This window comes from Myxocyprinus asiaticus, chromosome 19, assembly GCF_019703515.2.
Source record: "Myxocyprinus asiaticus isolate MX2 ecotype Aquarium Trade chromosome 19, UBuf_Myxa_2, whole genome shotgun sequence".
Lineage (NCBI taxonomy): Eukaryota > Metazoa > Chordata > Actinopteri > Cypriniformes > Catostomidae > Myxocyprinus > Myxocyprinus asiaticus.
Window position 1 is genome coordinate 1,687,302 of NC_059362.1, and position 22,137 is coordinate 1,709,438.

At 38.6% G+C, this 22,137-nt stretch overlaps 1 protein-coding gene across 2 annotated transcripts in view; it reads left to right on the top strand.

Moving 5' to 3' along the window:
• Positions 1 to 22,137, top strand: part of med23 (mediator complex subunit 23) — a 104,706-nt gene that overhangs the window by 32,764 nt on the left and 49,805 nt on the right. For both annotated transcript variants that reach the window (XM_051644807.1, XM_051644808.1), the window contains 5 exons: positions 5,487 to 5,629; positions 5,783 to 5,957; positions 6,062 to 6,225; positions 13,244 to 13,368; positions 15,340 to 15,545. In XM_051644807.1, the coding sequence (XP_051500767.1) occupies positions 5,487 to 5,629; positions 5,783 to 5,957; positions 6,062 to 6,225; positions 13,244 to 13,368; positions 15,340 to 15,545 (813 nt within the window). The remainder of the gene's footprint in view (positions 1 to 5,486; positions 5,630 to 5,782; positions 5,958 to 6,061; positions 6,226 to 13,243; positions 13,369 to 15,339; positions 15,546 to 22,137) is intronic.

Here is a 22,137-nt window from a genome sequence, read left to right on the forward strand (position 1 = left end):
TGATTCTCAGCTTAAGGATATGATGTAAACACACATGGACAAATGACATATGCCTACGATTTAGCACCAAATCCGGCTCGCTGGCTCAAATTCCCTCAAAATAAAAATCAATATTGTAGGCTTACTGTAGTGGGGTAAGACAAGTACATGGTTTTGAACATGGATTTTTGATGTACTCACTCAATAATGAACTTTTGTTAATTGTAACCAAAAAAATCTTACATAGTGGAGCTTTAAGAAGTCATTTATTTATATTTAACTTGGAATCTAAAAATTAAAATATGTCTCTCTTTTTGGTCAACTTTAGTTTGGTAATTTTTACATTTACACTGTTGTTTTTGGAACCCAGCCAGCCTGCATAGCTATTGTATTATATTTAGGGCTGTCGATTTAACACGCTAATTCAGTGTGATTTAATTATAAAAAAAATAATGCATTAAAAATATTTGTCACGTGACAAAAGAATGAACGACTTGGACCAGATGACTTGAGAGGTGAACTAATCATTTCTGTTTCCTGTGCGAAAAATGCATAGCATATACGGCTGTCACGTGACAAAAGAACGAACGACTCGGACCAGATGACATGAGAGGTGAACTAATCATTTCTGTTTGCTGTGCGAGCAATGCATAGCGTATACGGCTGTCACGTGACAAAAGAACGAACGACTTGGACCAGATGACTGGAGAGGTGAACTAATTTCTGTTTCCTGTGCGAAAAATGCATAGCATATACGGCTGTCACGTGACAAAAGAACGAACGACTCGGACCAGATGACATGAGAGGTGAACTAATCATTTCTGTTTGCTGTGCGAGCAATGCATAGCGTATACGGCTGTCACGTGAAAAAAGAACGAACGACTTGGACCAGATGACTGGAGAGGTGAACTAATCGCCTATTTCTTTAGGTTGGAGAGGCAACGAGTTACAAATTCTATTCAGCAGCTGTGTATTGATGGGAATGTAACTGATGACTTTAAAAATTGCGGACTTTTGTGCTAAATTTTTATAATGATTTATATTCTTCTAAATTCTGCCAGCAATCTGCCACAGAATTGTTTGATTCATTATCTCACATAAAACAAATTAATAAAGAAGATTGTAGCCTATGTGATGCACCTATTAGTTTTTAAGAAATTGTTGACTCAATAAATAATCTAAAAATTAACAAATCCCCAGGTACTTATGGGCTATCTGCAGAGTTTTATAAAGCATTTCATCAAAGATTGGCACCTTTTTTTTTTTTACATAAAATGTTTCTAGGGAGTATTGAGAAAACAACACTTCCTCTATGTCAGAGGATAATAACATTAATTCCCAAGCCCAATAAAGATCCCCTTTTAATAGAAAACTAGTGTCCATTTTCCTTATTGAACACTGATTATAAAATTATTGCCCTAGTCTTAGCAAAGAGGCTAAAATTTACTCTAAATAATATAATAGATGAGTGTCAATCAGGTTTTATCCATCAGAGACATATTTCTAATAATATATGCTTGATTTCAGATATGTTAGATTATTCAGATCTTATTTCCACTGATAGTTTTATCCTCTTTCTTGACTTTTACAAAGCATTTGATTGTTTATAACATGAATTTATGTTAAAGGCTCTGTACAGAATTGGTTTTGGTAAATAGATTTTTTTGTAGATGTGTTAAAATGCTTTATTGTAGTGGGAATAGCTCTATCCGACTCAGTAATGGCACTTCTCCTAGATTTTCTTTAAAGCGTGGTGTAAGACAAGGTTGCCCCATCTCCCCATACCTTTTTCTAATAGCTACACAATTTTTAAATCTACATATTAAAGAGAGTCCTGTGAAGGGAATTTCCATAGATGGTACGGAATTAATTATTAGCCAACTGGCAGATGATACAGCGTTGTTTCTAAGAGATGCCTCTCAGATCACAATTGCTTTAACCTTCCTTCTATCTTTTTCAAATGCTTCTGGCCTTGTGCTTAATATTAATAAATGTGAGTTACTCCCGATTAAAAAATGTGCTACATCCTCTCTCTGTAATATTCCTGTTAAAGAGAGCGTCATGTATTTAGGAATCCAAATAACAAAAGATACTAAATTAAGATGTCAGGTGAATTTTAACCCAATTGTCGAGAAAACATAACTTTGGTTATTAAGAGATTTATCCCTTAAAGGCAGAACTCTGCTTACTAAAGCAAAAGGTATCTCCAGGTTGTCCTATGCTGCTCAGTCCTTATTTGCGGATAAGTCTACTTGCAAGTTGATTGATGTAATGTTGCTTAAATATTTATGGAAAAATAAAACTCACTATATTAGAAAATCAGTTTAACACAAGGCTTAAATTTTATTGATTTTGACTCCCTTAATAATACCCTAAAAATCAGTTGGCTTAAAGACTTCCTCTACAATCAATCTTCTATTTGGAGTGTAATCCCATGATGTCTTCTCTCAATTAGGAGGTATATATTTTCTTTTACTGTGCAATTATTCTATTAGTAAACTTCCTATTAAACTCTCCAGTTATCATCAGCAAATGCTTTTGGCTTGGGGACTTATTTACGAGCATAATTTCTTGCCGCACAATTCTTTTATTTGGAATAATTGTAATATTCTACATAAGAGGAAATCCTTGTTTCTTGAAAACTGGTTCAGTAATAGAGTGATGTTAGTGAACCAGCTGTTTGAAGATTACGGTAATTTATTCAACTACTCTGATTTTATTTCGAGATACCAATTTCCAGTATCTAGGAAAAAACTGAATCTTGTTTTCAAGGCCATCTCTTTGGAAATCTGTATGCTCTTCAGAAACAATAATAGTGGCACAATGATTTCTGTTTGTACCCACAGCCCTGAATCCACTGTGGTTGGTTCTATCTGTTTCTCTGTACAAAAATCCAATTACAAAATCAGGTCTTTAATTTTGAACCTTGTTACCTCATTTCCATCCATTATCTCTTATTGGAACAACGTTTTTGATGATATTAAGTGGACGGATACGGCTGTCACGGGACGAACGAACGACTCGGAGCAAAAGAGTTGAAAGGTGAACTAATAATTTCTGTTTCCTGTACAGCGCCTATGCGGTTTTTACGTAACAAACAAACGGAGGTTGTGCAATGCGCATACGCGGCCAACATAAAATGAATGAATCACTCTTTGAGACTACTTGTTCTTCTGAGTCACATAAAAGATTCTTTCAAAATGAACGACCCATCACTAATACAGAGAACAAACCAACCATTCAGCTGACAGCACAACAGAACACGTTCTTGCTTTCAAAACACAGCTTAATGGATGCAAATCCAAACTTGGGGATCTCGAGACATGTTTTTCTAAGTATTAAACTACGTTTAACTTTACACAGCGACCTAAAAATGGTATGTTTAGGGTTTGTTTACACTCCAAAAGTATCCGTCTGACGCATGTGTACACTGACGTGTCCTTAAATCATAATACATTTTGGTCTGATTGACAAATTGAATTGCAAAACGGATTGCTGTGAACTGTAGGTCAATAATATGGAAATAAACATTATATTGCATTCTAAAGCCACTTTTTGGACTGTCTTATCAATTCTTAACTGTCAAATTCTAAACTTAATAATGTTATGCATTTTAATTATCTGAATATTTAAAATATATATTATTTGTAATTTTTTAAATATAACTATTTCATCAATATATATTGAATTATTGTTAGTCGAAGGGATTTCTCAGCAAATATTTTTATAAGCGATTAATTGGATTAATCGGCACACCATGTAATTAATTTGTTTAAAATTTTTAATCGATTGACAGCCTTTATATTATATTGAAATTGCATTGTATTATAATGCAATAGTAAAATATTTCTGTCCTAAAATCTTCACTTTCACATGTTATTTGAAGGTTTTCAATTAAACCCACGAGACCTTTGAGATTCTGTGTTTCTTCATTCTGTCATATCCACAGAAATAAAGCATGCATCTCCTCTGTGTCAATGCATGTCATTAACACTGCGTGTATGAACCTGCTCTGACCAGGAACATTTTTAATTATGCTGATGTTAATTAAAGTGAAACCAGAGTGCTTTACATTCACTATCAAAATCACTATCACTCGCTTATATTTTGGCGTGAACCTCCACAAGCGGCGCGCATCACAGTGCTTCAGAAGTGGTTAATCTTCACCCCCTCTTCAGGAGCTGATATGAGTGCAGTCTGCGGTGCGGCTCAGTGAGACAGTCAGAGTTTATCTGGAGTGCTCACATAATGGAATAACACCAGAACATTAGACACAACTCGCCATTCAGGATGTTTCTATAGTTGATTAAAATCACTTATTTGGATAGTAAAATACAATTGGAATTTAAAGTACATAATCGTGGTTATTGCGATCAGATGGTTATTTAATAATTGAGGCCTGTGTTCGAAAAAAGGTTATCTCCAATATCTTATCGTTTTCATGCCATGGGACACAAAGTGTACTAAAGAATCAGAATCAGAATGAGCTTTATTGCCAAGTATGCTTCCATATACAAGGAATTTTTCTTGGTGACAAGCTTCCAGTGCACAAACAATACAACAATACAGAGATAATAATAATAATTTTAAAAAAAAGCTAATAGAAATATAAGTATATATAGAAATACATAATAAGACAAATATACATGCCGTATGTACAAATACAAATCTGTTATATACAGTGCAAGGGAGTGAAATGCAGAATAGGTAGGATATGCTAAATAATATAATATCTCTGGGGGGGCACCAGTGCTGATTGTATATGTGCTGGAAATGAATTTCCCCAGTCTCACTAACTGCTGCCTGTCCGCCAGAAAGCGTGATCCACTGACAGAATGACGTGGGAACAGAGAGTTGGTGTAATTTATTCTGGAGTATAGCTGGGATGATGGTGTTGAAAGCCGAACTGAAGTCCACAAAAAGTACCCTTGCATATGTCCCTGCTGATGTAATGCACTGTCCGGAATGGCTTCACTCAGCCAGGTTTCTGTGAAGCACAAGGCAGCAGAGTTTGAAAAGTCCTTGTTTGTTTGGGTGAGGAAATGTAGTTCATCCGTTTTATTAGGGAGAGAGTGGAGATTCACTAGATGAATACTCGGCAGCGCTGTTTGAAAGCCGTGCTAACGAAGCTTGACCAGCATGCCAGCTCGCTTCCCTCTCCTGCGTCTCATAGCGCGCTTAAAAAACAAAGCTGCGCCTCTGACTAAAATCTCCAGCAAAACGTCCGAATAGTCCAAAACTGGGAAAAGATTGTCTGGTATATGCTGCCGAATGTTCAGCAGTTCGTCCCTGGTGAAACTGATTGGAAAAAAATTACTAAACACAAGATAAACAAACAAAAACAACAAAAGAATTGGAGAGCTCCACACCGAGGCGGCCATCTGCGGCGCCATCTTCTTAGTTAAAATACCCTATTCGTCGAGTGTGCCTCTAGCCGTTCAGTTCAGTTCTACTCATTCAAGCATTTTCCAAATTGAACTCAGATGAGCTTCTGTTCTTCCTGTCAGCTTGATCCACAGCATTGCAACTCGAGTCATTAAACTGGCACACGCGAAGTCTAGTCTTGCCCTGGCGCCTGCCCTCGTGGAGACCTACAGCAGACTGCTAGTCTACATGGAGATCGAGTCCCTGGGCATCAAGGGCTTCATCAGTAAGTCTGAAACACACATTATAGGCACGTCTCTGATGGCACATTAGTCACTGTCTGTGTCACACAGGTCATAGTCATGAGTTGCCTGAAGAATACATTATAGATTTTCTGTTCTTGTGTCCTTGAACATGACCGTATGTGTTTCTCCACCAGGCCAGCTGCTACCGAACGTGTTCAAGTCTCATGCGTGGGGAATTCTGCATACGCTGCTGGAGATGTTCAGTTATCGGATGCACCACATTCAGCCTCATTATCGTGTGCAGCTCCTGTCACACCTGCACTCGCTCGCTGCGGTTCCACAGACCAATCAGAACCAACTCCATCTCTGGTTAGACATAGAACTAATTTTAACATCCCTTAAGATGACACACATCACCCTGTAAAAATGTTCATGGTTATGGGTTAAGATGCTCTGTGTGTTTGTGTGTGCAGTGTTGAGAGTACTGCTCTACGATTGATCACGGCGTTGGGGAGTTCAGAAGTTCAGCCGCAGTTTACGCGGTTCCTTAGTGATCCTAAAACAGTGCTTTCTGCTGAGTCAGAAGAGCTGAACAGAGCACTCATCCTCACGCTCGCTCGAGCCACACACGTCACAGGTATGTCACTTACAGCACATACGATACATTTCAGACGTCACGGCACCGTCACAGCCTTTGAGAAAGTTGTCCATTATCACATGTTTCACTGGTACCTAAACACTTGTTCACAGAGAGAATATTAGCTCTCAGTGCATTTTTTTCTTGTTTAACCTTCGTCCTTTTTTTGTTCTGTAGTTGTTTTCCAAATTTTGAGTAGTGCTTGTCTTTCCTCTTTTCTACTGCAGCGTTCTTCTTGTAAGCCATGTAAAAAAGGAAATTTTGTTTTTGTTCAGCCCACTGAATATCCGTTTTGCTCTCGATGTTAATAGTTTTGCTTTGCGATTTGCCTCACATTTTAGTTTCACTCTTGCTTTAAATACACCTTAAAACCAACCAACACCATTCTCTCAAGCATTCTTTGGACTAGGGATGACAGAAGTCCATACTAAAAATAAAAAAATATTTAACATTATCAGTGTTTCTGCAGTACCGGAAGTACCAAGTACCAACTCTGTTTGTACCACCTCACGGTAAATATGGTTATGCGGCTCAGTGCATGAACATTCAGATGGGCTTCATGTTCAGAATGGCTGTCAGATGCGGTATTAATTTAAACACAGCTTTCTGTTATGTTGTTAATATTAATCAAACAACAATATTGAAAAGAAATAGCACTTAATGTTATTAAAGGAATAGTTCACCCGAAAATGAAAATTCAGTCACTGTTTACTCTCCTCTTTGTTGTTATAACCCTATATGACTATCTTAAGTCTTTTCTTAACACAAAGAAAGAAATTGTGAAAACATTTTGTGCTCATTGATGTCATACAGTGACAGTTTATGGTGACCACCACTTCAAGCTTCAAAAGTACACAAAATTATAATTCAGAAGTCTTAATATATGATTCTATGAAACTCATGATTGTTATGAAAGCATACAATAAGGTTTGGTGAGAAACAAACTGAAATCTAATGTATTATTTAGTGAAAATGTTCATTGATTTTCTGTGTGCGTTCATGATAGGGCATGAGAGCAACAGTTCACGCAGCCCCCTCGTGTCACTGGGGTGTTCAAAGGAAAACTCGTTTTGTTTATCTAAAAACAGGTCCTCTACAACGATAGTGACAACAGAACACAACACAGCTGCACACAAAACAGAAGACTTACTAAACATGTCTGAAGAGTTTGTAGTCGAAGAATTGATGCATTTCTATGCCCAGCCTTATTGTTTGGAATGGAGTACTTGGAAATCAGACACAGAGGAGGATACAGGCAGCCACAGTCACACTGTGTCCTAACCTGATGGCAAACGACACGTGATAAATGGTATATTTTCTATGATAATCAGAGTTTTTGTCCTAACCAGCAGTGACGAGCGACAGCACATTCTATCGATCACTTGTTTTCTATATTCGGCATCCGTCCATTGTGAACTGGCACTGGTCCAAAAATAAGGCTGGGCATAGAAATGCATCAATTCTTCGACTACAAACTCTTCAGATAAGTTTAGTAAGTTCTGTTCTCTGTTTTGTGTGCAGCTGTGTTGTGTTCTATTGTCACTATCACTGTGGAGTATCTGTTTTTAGATAAACAAAACAAGTTTTCACTTGAACGCTCCAATGTCGCGAGGGGGCTGCGTGAACTGTTGCTCTCGTGCCCTATCATGAACGTGCACAGGAGATCAATGCTCAGTGAACAGTTTCACTAAATAATACATTAGTTTTCAGTTTGTTTCTCACCAAATCTTATCGTATGCTTTCATAACAATCATGAGTCTCATGGAATAATTTATTAGACTTCTGATTTATACTTTTGTGTTCTTTTGAAGCTTGAAGAGGTGATCACCATAAACTACCATTGTATGACATCACTGAGCACAACATTTTTACACAATTTCTCCCTTTGTATTAAGAAAAATAAAGAAAGTCATATATGGTTCTAACAACACAGGGGTGAGTAAACAATGATTTAATTTTCATTTTTGGGTGAACTATTCCTTTAATTTATATCCACTTTTTTATTACTGTTTTTAGTTTACCTTATACCTAGTTCTAAATGATTATAACTGTTTACCTGAGTAAATATTTTAACTTTAAGCAATGTTTTCATAATTAAGAAACACTTGAAGGAAACACGACATTGTGTTAATTTATCATTAACATTTATATTTAACTTTAAAATAGGCTACAGGAGTGTGTTTAGTAGTGTGTTATCTGTTTTGTTGTGGTATTGAAATTGGTATTGAAAATTTTACTGGTATTGGTACTGAAAATGTTGATATTGCTACTGCCCTACACTGAAAAAAACAAATGCATTGAATTTACATGATTTAATCATGTACAGTTGAAGTCAGAAGTTTACTTACATAAAGTCAAAGAAATGACAAAGTCATTAAAACCACTCCACAGATTTCATATTAGCAAACTATAGTTTTGGCAAGTCGTTTAGGACATCTGCTTTGTGCATGACACGAGTAATTTTTCCAACAATTGTTTACAGACAGATTGTTTCACTTTTAATTGACTATATCACAATTCCAGTGGGTCAGAAGTTTACATACACTAAGTTAACTGTGCCTTTAAGCAGCTTGGAAAATTCCAGATGATGTCAAGCCTTCAGACAATTAGCTAATTAGCTTCTGATAGGAGGTGTACTGAATTAGAGGTGTACCTGTGGATATATTTTAAGGCCTACCTTCAAACTCTGTGCCTCTTTGCTTGACATCATGGGAAAATCAAAAGGAAACAGCCAAGACCTCCACAAGTCTGGTTCATTCTTGGGAGCAATTTCCAAATGCTTGAAGGTACCACGTTCATCTGAACAAACAATAGTACTTAAGTATAAACATCATGGGACCACGCAGACATTATACCGCTCAGGAAGGAGATGCATTCTGTCTCCTAGAGATGAACGTAGTTTGGTGTGAAAAGTACAAATCAATCCCAGAACAACAGCAAAGGACCTTGTGAAGATGTTGGAGGAAACAGGTAGACGAGTATCTATATCCACAGTAAAATGAGTCCTATATCAACATAACCTGAAAGGCTGCTCAGCAAGGAAGAAGCCACTGCTCCAAAACTGCCATAAAAAAGCCAGACTACAGTTTGCAAGTGCACATGGGACAAAGATCTTACCTTTTGGAGAAATGTCCTCTGGTCTGATGAAACAAAAATTGAATGTTTGACCATAATGACCATAATGACCATCGTTTGTTTGGAGAAAAAAGGGTGAGGCTTGCAAGCCGAAGAACACCATCCCAACCGTGCAGCATGGGGGTGGCAGCATCATGTTGTGGGGGTGCTTTGCTGCAGGAGGGACTGGTGCACGTCACAAAATAGATGGCATAATGAGGAAGGAAAATTATGTGGATATATTGAAGCCACATCTCAAGACATCAGCCAGGAAGTTACAGCTCGGTCACAAATGGGTCTTCTAAATGGACAATGACCCCAAGCATACCCCCAAATATGTGGCAAAATGGCTTAAGGACAACAAAGTCAAGGTATTGGAGTGGCCATCACAAAGCCCTGACCTCAATCCGACAGAAAATTTGTGGGCAGAACTGAAAAAGCGTGTGCGAGCACATTGGGGACCGGGTGTGTCTCATTCCAGCCCGGCCCCGCCCTCCTCGGCTCTACACTCCTCCCGGCGTTGCCTCAGGCCGGGGAGCCCCCGGCATGACGTACATCCCCCCCCCCCCCCAGTGGACAGAACGCCCCTCTGCGTTCCCGGCGTCCCATGGAGACACTCCTCCGCCCCTGGCAGCGGCCCTACCACTCCAGGCGGTCGGGGAATCGCTTCCCTCCTCCCCCCGCAGTCGGCGGTCTTCTCTCGACCCCTCCTCGTTCCCGGGGGACGGCAGGGCACTCCTCTGCCCCCAGCAGCGGCTCCCTCGCTCCAGGCGGTCGGGGAGTCCCGTCCCCACTCGCCTCGTGGATGGCGGCCGTTCCCCGCGTCCGGGTGGTCGGGCTACTCCGTCCCCCGTCGGACGGCAGCGGCGCTCCCCTGGGTGGACGGCAGTGTCGAGGACTCTGCGACGGGAATCCCTCCTCCTTCCCGGGTTTCGGCACCAGTGTAAGGGGGTTCAGTGGAAAGGATGAGGCGAGAACCGGCTTAATAATATAAATAATAATTTAATAAACAACTTAAACACACAACCAAAAACCACACAGTACAGCTGCCTGCAATTCTCTCTCTCTCTCGAACTGTCGTCCCCGGCCGCCTTTATCCCTCGCGCGCCCCATCAGGCTGATTGGGGACCGGGTGTGTCTCATTCCAGCCCGGCCCCGCCCTCCTCGGCTCTACACTCCTCCCGGCGTTGCCTCAGGCCGGGGAGCCCCCGGCATGACGTACATCCCCCACCCTTCCTCTCCGGGGGGGCGTGCCTTATGCCCCGACTGCCGGCGGGTCATACCCGCCTTCCTCGACCTGGGAGGAGACAGGAGGGAAAAAAACCAAAACAAAATGGTGAGGGAAAGGCCAACACAGAGCGACAGAGAGGAGAGAGAGAAAAAGAAACTCACCGGTTCTCTGATGCGCCGTCGCGTGGTCCTCGATCACTACTCCACCCTCTCAGGCGGACTGTAGCCGCTCCTCCCCCCGCGGACGGCGGTCTTTTCTCAACCCCTCCGCATTCCCGGGGGACGGCAGGGCACTCCTCTGCCCCCGGCAACGGCTCCCTCGCTCCAGGCGGTCGGGGAGTCCTGTCCCCACTCGCCTCGCGGATGGCGGCCGTTCCCCGCGTCCGGGTGGTCGGGCTACTCCGTCCCCCATCGGATGACAGCGGCGCTCCCCTGGGTGGACGGCAGTGTCGAGGACTCTGCGACGGGAATCCCTCCTCCTTCCCGGGTTTCGGCACCAGTGTAAGGGGGTTCAGTGGAAAGGAGGCGGCGAGAACCGGCTTAATAATATAAATAATAATTTAATAAACAACTTAAACACACAACCAAAAACCACACAGTACAGCTGCCTGCAATTCTCTCTCTCTCGAACTGTCATCCCCGGCCGCCTTTATCCCTCGCGCGCCCCATCAGGCTGATTGGGGACCGGGTGTTTCTCATTCCAGCCCGGCCCCGCCCTCCTCGGCTCTACACTCTGATTTTATAAAAAATAATTTCACACCTCAAGGTGGTAGCGTGATGATGCGGCCTTTACTGCTTACCACAGGATGTAAATACATTTTTTATAATTCAACGATCGGAGTCCACTTATACTGTGGTTACCTCATGTAAGACCTTATGATTTCCGTGATGTGGAAAACAGATGGAAACACCGAATCCAGTCATAAAAATGGCCTTAGCTATAAAACGTGGAATGTCACAGAATTTGACATATTTGGGATGAAAATGAATGTTTAAATGCACAATTAATTAAATTAAAATTGCAATATGTTCTAGTGTGATTATTAAACCACAAAAGGCTGTGATTAAATTGAATAAATGTATAATCTGCATGTACTGTGTGCTTCAGAATGACTGTGAAGCTGGCCGCAAATACACTGAAAAGGTGTAGTAGAAGATAGAGTGCAGAGTGCTCTGAAGTGCGCAGCACAAATAGACTATATATTTATCTAATTAAATCACAGCTTTTGGGGTTTAATAATCACACTGGGCCATGTAGCGAACTGCTTATCCGGAGGTGAAAATCTACCATCAAAAACACCCATAAACAGCAAAATAAAAGCTCGATTTAAATGGACATGTGAAGTGGAGAAGAAAAAAGACAAAAATATATTACTACTACTGTATAGTAAGGTTTACTTTAGTTCAATAATAATAATAATAATAATGTATTAAAGCAATATCTCACATCTGTGATGTTCTGTTGTGCTGCACTTCATTTGATAAACAAATCTCCAGTGTTTCAGATTTTTTTATAAAAGCACAAAAAATAATGCAATGTTATGTTGAAAAATTGTATTAATTATATTTTCATTTAATTAAAGTTTTCATTCATTTGATTAGACACCATTTTGATTATACAGTTTAAGTAAACTGTCGAATACGGAATAAAAAAAAATAACAATCCAATAACCACAACTTCATGACCTCCCGTGTGTTTTTGCTTAAATATTACACACGTTGGGCACATGAAATGTCCTGGAAATGTTCTGGAAAATTGTGCCTTGAAAAAGTGGGAACCTTGATACATTAGCATGCTAAATGCTAAATAGTATGTGCTACTTGAGTAAAGCATCATATAGCGTAGTGTTTATGTTCCCGTCCTCAACCTAATCTAAAGCTCCACTCTTCACTCTTCAGTGGTACCCAGTGTAACGGAATCAGTTCTAAATCCCAAAAATAACTAACTCTAATGCTATTAATCCTTTTCTTATCTTGCTCAAAAATGCATAAAATAACAATTAATTTTAACATTTTTACTCTCTGCATTAAATCCAATTCAAAGCATGCAAGGAACTACAAATCCCTTGCCCATGTTATTGAATAGACTTGGTTAACATTCACCGTACATAATGCAATCTAGTAGAGTGCACATTTTAAAGAATTACATTAATTGAAAGCAAATTAAAAAAGTTTAGAAGAGAAACACAATTTTTTTAGATCACAAATAATATGATTTAGCAAATCTGACAACTTGCATTTTCCCAATTTTTCAGTGTATGCTGGACTCTTCTTGACTACTATTCCTTCACTTTTGACTTTTTTCTTTTATTTATTAAAATGTTAGTTTTGTAAAGAAATGTATGTGTAGGCACAATTTATGTGTACAGACAAACATAAATTCTGTCAAGTGTGTCCAAACTTTTGACCAGTAGTGTAATATATTAAAGTATTATATGTTTAAAGCGACAGCAGCACTTCCTCAATGTCATATTTTAATTTTTGTTTAATCCAATCGACATCATGCATTATCTCTTTTTGTGTCTGACAAGCCATGATTGTTTTTTGACGTTTAAAGATCTCAGAGTAACCACCCTGATGCTGATCTCATGTTCACTGCACCTGTTTGTTTGCTGTCTGTCTCTCTCTCTCTCGGTGCTGTTGAAATGAAGTCTCTCATCTCTGTGTGTTGCAGATTTCTTCACAGGGTCGGACTCTATTCAGGGCACCTGGTGTAAGGACATCCTGCAGACCATCATGAACTTCACTCCTCATAACTGGGCCTCTCACACTCTCAGCTGCTTTCCTGCTCCTCTGCAGGTACTCATCTGAACACACCTCTCTTAGTCTACAGCCCCACGGCAAAAAAAATTAATAAATATATATATACATACGTACATACATACTGGAGGTAAAAAAAAATCCTATTCATTTTTTCCATAAGAGAACTGATTAATAACGATGTCTTATGAACCTTTAAAAACAGACCTACCGTGAGCTCTGAGGATGTTAATAGAAGGTGTATGCTTCTGTTGAAGCCATCAGTCCATGTAATTTCAACTTCATTTTTGTGTTTAATAGCACAATTCCTAGTGAATGACTACATTACCCATGATCCTGAAGAGAAAGATCCACCAATCAGAGAACAAAGCACGCTAAAAGAACTCTGCAACAACTGCCCACTCCCGTGACTCCCTACATTCTCAAATTACTTATATATTTTGCAATAAACTTAAAATAAGTTGTTTCTGTAGTTATAATCAACAACTTTAAATCAATAGTTTTATATTTTTCTGTTGTTTATAATTCTATTATGTCATTTGCAATGGGATTGTAGTTCATTCCTTCATTAAAGATGTTAAGTACACATTCTTGTACCGTCAGATTTTCAAATGCTTTTTTGCTTCGAATCAAAGTTTATAATGTTGTGATTCACCTCGGAGCTCTAATAAAAGGCTTTTATGAGCTTGTTCTTTTAAATAAATCAGTCTTTAACTCAATTACTGAATCAGTCGGAGTGGTACTATAATAAACCGACTCACTCATTTAATATGGGGTGTACCGGTTCTAATTTATCACGGTTTGTATCACAGTTCTGTAGACACGGTTTTGGTTCAGTAAATATATGATAATTTGCTGTTATATAAAAATTATGAAAATTGTATTATTATTATTTATTTATTTTCTATCAAAAACATATAATTACAGTTTTTAAATAAAAAAGTATTTATATCAGAATTTTATGTATATAATTATTTGAACTATTATGTATTCTTTTTTTATTGAATTATCTTTATTTGGGGGCCTTTCTCAGAAAAAAATTATATATAACAAATACAACTATTGCAATTAATTGCATTTAATTTGAATAAAATTAATCGGCGTGTCGTGTAATTAATTTAAATCGATTGACAGCCCTAATTTTAAGTCATCTTGTGGTTCCCTCGGAAGTTTGCTCATTGTCCTGGATCCCTGACTGGCCCCTTGAACCACTGGTGTAAACACAACTGCAGAGTTCAGATCCACACAATGGCTATGAAGTTGAGAATTTGAACAAAGTGGTTGATGTCACTTTGAGTATTCCCCGTCATCTGAGTTCTCATGCTGAGTTAGTAATGAAATCTGTAACATGAGTAGAAAATGAAGCACTCTTGGACAGTCACTTGTCTCTGAAAGCCCACGTTCTGTTGTTTGAGGTACTAGAACCTCAAAGCTTTCTTAATGCGCTGCATTTCCCCTGATTTACATCAAAGCTTGACTTTGGGCTAGCATGCTTTTCTGCACAAGCAGACGTCTTTGTTATATGTAATGTAGTGTTAGGACGTTTGTTTGATCTCAAAGCAGTTATTACATGCAGAAAAGGTTTTGAAACGCTGGAGTGTGGCATGTTAAGTTAATGCAAAAGTAAACGCATCATGTCCTGCTTTACTTCAGACTTAATTCTAGAGCTATCAATCGGATAATATCTGACAAATACTACTGAAATAGGCGTCTTGAGAAATCACACCTGTATTTGTGAGATCCCTAGAGGTTATAAACAGGAAAAAAGAGCCACACTTTTTGGAGGCTTTGGCGAGAGGAAGTGTGGTTAGTAGAATGAAACAGGTAGTAATGTACATTTAATGAACACTTCAGCCCTGTTTTATTCATTTGATAAATAAAGAGAACAATGTTTTCGGAGGTTCCATTTGTTTGGGTGGATTACTTTACGGCTTTATAGGACTCTGTGCTTAGTGATAATTCCCACAGTAAAACAGGAAGTGAAAAATTCATCTCATTTTCTCTTTTCAGGCATTCTTCAAGCAGAATAACGTTCCTCAGGAGAGCCGTTTTAACTTGAAGAAGAATGTAGAGGAGGAGTACAGGAAGTGGAAGTCCATGACCAATGAGAATGACATCATCACACACTTCTCCATGCAGGGCTCTCCGCCCCTCTTCCTGTGTCTGCTGTGGAAGATGCTGCTGGAGACCGACCACATCAACCAGATCGGCTTCAGGTGCGACACATTCCTACTTCCTGTTTTACAATATCTTGCCTCCGATTTATTTGAGTTTACTTCATCCAGTCAGATAGTTAGCCTTCAGGATCTACTGTTTGTTTAACCCTTAAATGCATGGGAATTTCACCAAACACTCTTACATATTTGGGTCTTTAGAGACCCGGCACGTATATCTATGCCCTGATAGTGTCAAATTATTTTCAAGACAATTAGAAAACAGAAAAATAAAATATATTTTGATGTTTTATTTTTATATACCAAAGAGAAAATGCAACAAATGAGGACAAATCTATAAAAGGATTCATTACTTTCACACTGAAATTTCATGAGACGCAACTGACTGTCAAAAACATATTGAGCTAAACATAACACATATGTTCCACATAAGTATCAAAGTTTTTAAGTTACACATAAGTTTTCAAAGAAGTGCCTGCTGTTAAATTGGTTAAAACTGGAGTCCAAAAGTTTGGAATAATGTACAGATTTTGCTGTTTCGGAAGGAAATTGGTACTTTAATTCACCAAAGTGGCATTCAACTGATCACAAAGTATAGTCAGGACATTACTGATGTAAAAAACAGCACCATCACTGTTTGAAAAAAGTCATTTTTGATCAAATCTAGACAGCAGCCATCACTCCAACACCTTATCCTTGAGTAATCATGCTAAATTGATCATTTGGTACTAGAAAATCACTTGCTATTATATCAAACACAGTTGAAAGATATTTGGTTCATTAAATGAAGTTTTTGAGTTGCAACAGTATGCAATAGACTGGCATGTCTTAAGGTCAATATTAAGTCAAAAATGGCAAAAAAGAAACAGCTTTCTCTAGAAACTCGTCAGTCAATCATTGTTTTGAGGAATGAAGGCTATACAATGCTTGAAATTGCCAAAAAACTGAAGATTTCATACAAAGGTGTACACTACAGTCTTCAAAGACAAAGGACAACTGGCTCTAACAAGGACAGAAGGAGATGTGGAAGGTCCAGATGTACAACTACACAAGAGGATAAGTACATCAGAGACTCTAGTTTGAGAAATAGACGCCTCACATGTCCTCAGCTGACAACTTCATTGAATTCTACCCGCTCAACACCAGTTTCATGTACAACAGTAAAGAGAAGACTCAGGGGTGCAGGCCTTATGGGAAGAATTGCAAAGAAAAAGCCACTTTTGAAACAGAAAAACAAAAAGAAAAGGTTAGAGTGGGCAAAGAAACACAGACATTGGACAACAGATAATTGGAAAAGAGTGTTATGGATCTTAAACCCACTGAACTTTTGTGGGATCAGCTAGACTGTAAGGTGCGTGAGAAGTGCCCGACAAGACAGCCACATCTATGGCAAGTGGTACAGGAAGTGTGGGGTGAAATGTCACCTGAGTATCTGGATAAACTGACAGCTAGAATGTCAGGGATCTGCAAAGCTGTCATTGCTGCACGTGGAGGATTTTTTGATGAGAACTCTTTGAAGTAGTTTAAGAAGTTCTGAACATTTTTTCAAATTGTAATAGTAATTTTTCATGTTATTAATGTCCTGACTATACATTGTGATCAGTCGTAAAATAAATGCACATTTTCAGTGCATTTTTTAGACTTGGCTTACCTGTTAATTATTTTCAACAATGGGATGACTGTTATAATATGTTGGGTAACCTAAACTTGGTGATTTTCATTCACCAGGATATTAGACGTTCTGTTATTGGTCCTCCACTGCCTATTCGTTCAGTTGTTTTCAACAAATATGCCTATATTGGCTACCGTTGATTCCGTGCATGCTTGTCATTCATTGTCATTTGTGGCATTTTGTGTTGGATTTAGCTGTCGGAATAGATTAAATATTTCAAATGGGTCGCATATACATACAATGTTTTTTTTAATAGGGTTATTTTTACCATTTCTTTTTATGATTTCTTACTTTTTAGATTAGCCGACTACCAAATTTTTGTTTAAACTTTGGTGAAATTAGTCGTTGCACACATCCCTAATACAAATATAGTCTGCATTGTTCACTTCAGTCAGCTCAGTGTGAGCGAGCAGCACCCTCTAGTGGGTGTGTTAGACATACGGGTGCGCAGCAAAATTAGATAATCCGACGTTTACCATATAAATTCAAACCGCAAAGCTTGTCAAAGAGATCCCTTCCCAAATGTTGGCTAGAGATGCAGCAAGCTTGAAACATGTCACAGACCAAAACAGATCAAAGCAATAGTCAGCAATCCGTCACTTTATTAGTCAGGTGCATTTCTAGAAACTGGAAAAAGTATCAATGTGTCTTTTTTTTATTATTTTTTTAATCAATGGGGTGTTGCTGTCTTTGCCCAGTACTTTTTCCTGCTTTTTCCTTTGTCCTTGTGTGTGTGTATTACACTATTTATAAGAGATTGAGGACTACTAAAGAGGTGTGGGCACAACTTCAAAAAAATGGATGAGGTACAGGGTGAGGAATTAGTTGCCGGGTCACTAAAGACCCGAGGTATGAGTTTAAGGGTTAAAGTGGACTGACTTGTTTAGTTATAAATCACTTAAAAATAAACATTCAATAATTATTTACTAATTTTCATGTCGTTCCAAACTATGCAGTTTCCATTTATTGGAATTGAATGAGGACTGAGGATGTCAAGATCCAAAATGGCAAAAAAACAGCATAAACGTATAGTAAAAGTGGTTTACCTGTGCGCTGTATTCCAAGTTTTCTTAAGCCAGATGGTTCTTTGTGCGAGGAACGAAATTGAAATTTACGTCGTAATTCACTGAAAATCTTGACATCTGTCCTAGCTCTCCTTTGTGTATTCATGAGAGAAGTAGTGATGTCCGATTCGTAAACAAAATATTATTTGTTTTTTTTTTCAATTAATCAGTTGATCAAGTTCACTAAACTGGCCTAAATGATCCAGTCACAGCAGTTAACCACTCACTGGAGTCATGGATTATCAGTGAATAACGACTTGTATTTCAGTCTGTTCCTCACACAAAGCTTTCGTATGACTTCAGAAGATTTGTATTATAGCGCATTAGACATTTAGACCACTTGACAGACCCATTCCTCAGTGACACGATTAAAGGGGACCTATTATGCAAAATTCACTTTTACATGGTGTTTGAACATAAATGTGAGTTGGCAGTGTGTGTACACAACCACCCTACAATGTTAAAAGTCCACCCACTCCTCTTTCTTATATTTCTATTAATCAAAAACGGTGTCTCAAAATGACTGGTTTTCGTATCCGCTCTAAAGTGACATAACTTTAGAGCAGGCCACGCCCACGACTGGTGACTGACTCCACCCTATTATCATAGATCCTCCCCCGAGTGATCGACACGCAGTCCGGCATTTTTCTCCACACTGGAGCAGCTACACTGAGAAGAATAATGTCTCAGCTTCATAAGCGTCATACATGTTCTGTTGTAGGCTGTAAAAGTGAACATAAGAGTCTTCATGTACTCCCAGCATCAGAGCCACTGAACATGCAGTGGACAAGTTTTGTTTTTGAAGAAATGTGCCCCAAAACATACCAAAATTCGTGTATGTTTGAGCAAATCATTTTACACCGCACTGCTTTGTGAATGAGGGTAAATTTAAAGCAGGCTTTTCTAAATATTTGATCCTCAAGCATGGATCAGTACAAACTGTTCGTGTTCCAGCTTTATATCCTGAAGATGTAAGTATCGCACTTTATATTTCATGAATGTTTGCAAATCACCTTTCCGAATGTGTTTGTTAGCTGATTCCATGGCTAATGCAGCTAAAGTTACCATTGTTTCTGATTGTATTCATGGAGACCAGAGCTATGTCGTTATAGCTTGTTTGCACATGACGTCACATCACTGCGTTGCTGTGGCGTGAAATGCAGATGGAGGGCAGGAAGTGATTTTCTACATAAGCACTATTACAAACTCAAAATGCCTATGTTTTGCGTCGTTTATGGTTGCTCATACATATATGGCTGAACTCCGGTATTTACGGTGTCAGTCATATTGGTTCTGATTTGTTGTTGCTATAGTATCCGAAGCACGAGCTGTAAAGGCACAGCCCTCTTCTGGAAAGGGGGCGGGGAGCAGCAGCTCATTTGCATTTAAAGAGAGACACACGAAAACAGCGTGTTTTTGATTCCACCCAAAAAGAAGCATTTACAACATGGTATAATAAATGATCCGTGGGCTATTTTGAGCTGAAACTTCACAGACACATTCTGGGGACACCTGAGACATATTACATCTTGTTAAAAGGGGCATAATAGGTCTCCTTTAAAGAAAGAGATGTCTATACCCTCTATAGCGCATTTTACACTTGGTTCATTTGATTGTGCTGAATTGGATTGTGATTCTGCCCCTGCTGGTCTCTTTTCACATTGTATTTTTTGATTGTTTGCTTGTAAATGTAAGTATCACCATGAAATGAATACTGGATATAAAGGTAGGTAAAGACTTTTTACTCATGTTTCTATCACGTGCACAGAATGACACTTGCATCTTTCACCACAGATTCATTGCAAGAGATGCGAACAGTGGAAACCTTTTTCACTCGTCTTGGAAGTGATGATTGTGCGACAATTGAACAAATGACTTCACCAATAGCAGCTTGGCTAGATTGCTTTCATACCAATGGACCCTGCGCTAATCCCCACCATAAAATATCATTGACCAATCCTACCTTAGAAACTGTTTCTAACAGACTAGCTTTTTCTCATATAAGTCTATGGATGTCCCATATGTGTGGACAGTTTGAACCCCTTACACCATTGAAAGATGTCCCACCTAAATGACATCTAGAAAATAAGTAAAGTATAATTAATATTCTTTTTTTTTTTTTCTTTTTTTTTGCAATCTGACTGCAACCGTCTGACTGTACATTATCCCGCTTATTACACTGCTACTAACCAAATAAATAATAAAAAAAAAAAGGACATAAAATATTGATTTGCATTAAAAATTATGTAATTATGTGAGAAGAAAAAAATCGCTGAACAGCTGATTTGCACCTCCGGTTTGCGTCGTAGTTTTGATGGTGTTTATTTTGAAAATAATGACCGTCTGAATGCACATTATCCAGCTTATTACAAGACTACTTGCCAAATAATGAATAAATAGACATGAAACATGGATTTGAGATTTGAGACCAAAATCGATCTGCGTTCCCACCATCCGGCCAATAGCCCCGCAGCGTTGCCCTAAAACCTGCCTTTAACATGCCACCCTGGTGCCAACGTCAAACACCCCACCCATTTCACAAGCAAGAGGGAAGCTCAAGCTGAGGTATCATGTTATATAGTTATCTAGAATATCAAGTTTATATTGTTTGTAAACATTAGCTAGCTAGTACAAGCACAGCAAGTCGCCTGTGTCTGGAACATTCATCTATATCTCTTTGAATCACTTCTGTTAGTATCGGATGCATAATTTGAAGCACGTGTGTTTGTGTCATCTAATTTAATCTGAGGGCCACAGCTGGTCTCAGCCGTATAAAGGCCCGTTTGTGGGCTGAATGGAGCGGCTCGGCCCACCACCTTTGTGTTCCACTTAAGACACTAGTCACGAGCTCATCCTCATTACACCAGCAGTGAAAGTGGGCCACGGGGGACAAGGATGTTTAAGGGCGTTGACATGCATGCCTTGCTTTTAAATTGCGTTTCTGCAGAATTTATTATAGTAATCAATGATCACAGATTAAGCTGAATGTTCAGACTTTAAAATGACAGTAAAGAGATTATTGCGTTGAAATCCTTGTAATCTCAAACCACTGACTGGGTGATTATGTAATCCTCTGTTCATTCTTATTCTCTCTGTGACATGTTTTTTCTTCCATGATATTTGACATTTACATTATTAATTTAGCAGATGCTTTTATCCAAAGCAACTTAAAAAATGAGGAAGAATACAACATAAAAGATGCATCTTAAAGGAATGTTCCGGGTTCAAAATAAGGAACGAGTCGAAATAAATTTTATTGTGGTAATCAACATTATGCCTCAAATGCTTTCGAGTGAGCTTAACTTGAATTGAAGTTGGAATATTCCTTTGAGACAGTAACACAACAATAGCTGCATTACAAAGTTTCAATTGCATTAAGAGATTAGAGTGCAAAAAGTATTTTCTTATTTTGTTTTTTTTTAATTATTTTATCATGTGTGTATAGTCGACTCAAGTGCTCATGAAAAAGTTGTGTCTTTAGCTGTTTTTTGAAGACAGAGAGGGAGTCTGCTTCACATATGTAGTTGGGAAAGTAGTTCCATCATTTGAGATACCGTGAAGCAGAAATTCCATTTGATTTGATAGAGATTTGATGTCTCAATATTTATGTTTTTACTCTGAAATGGCTTTAAAGGCTGATTTTTCAGTCAGAAGTTAATTTTAACCAAACAACCATAGTAGTCAAGTAGATGCAAGAAGTAAAATGAAGTAAAAATCTTGCTTTTCACTAAATAAACAAAAAGAACATGCAACCAAATTTTGGGCTATGCAGATAAAAAAAGGTCTGTGATTAGCCACTGGCTAATAAATGTTCAGATTTCATTCTCCAGTGGTTGAGTTATATAGCTGTGAAGAAGTTTAGCACCGAGATCCTTTCACCGCGTGCTGTGTCGTCTTA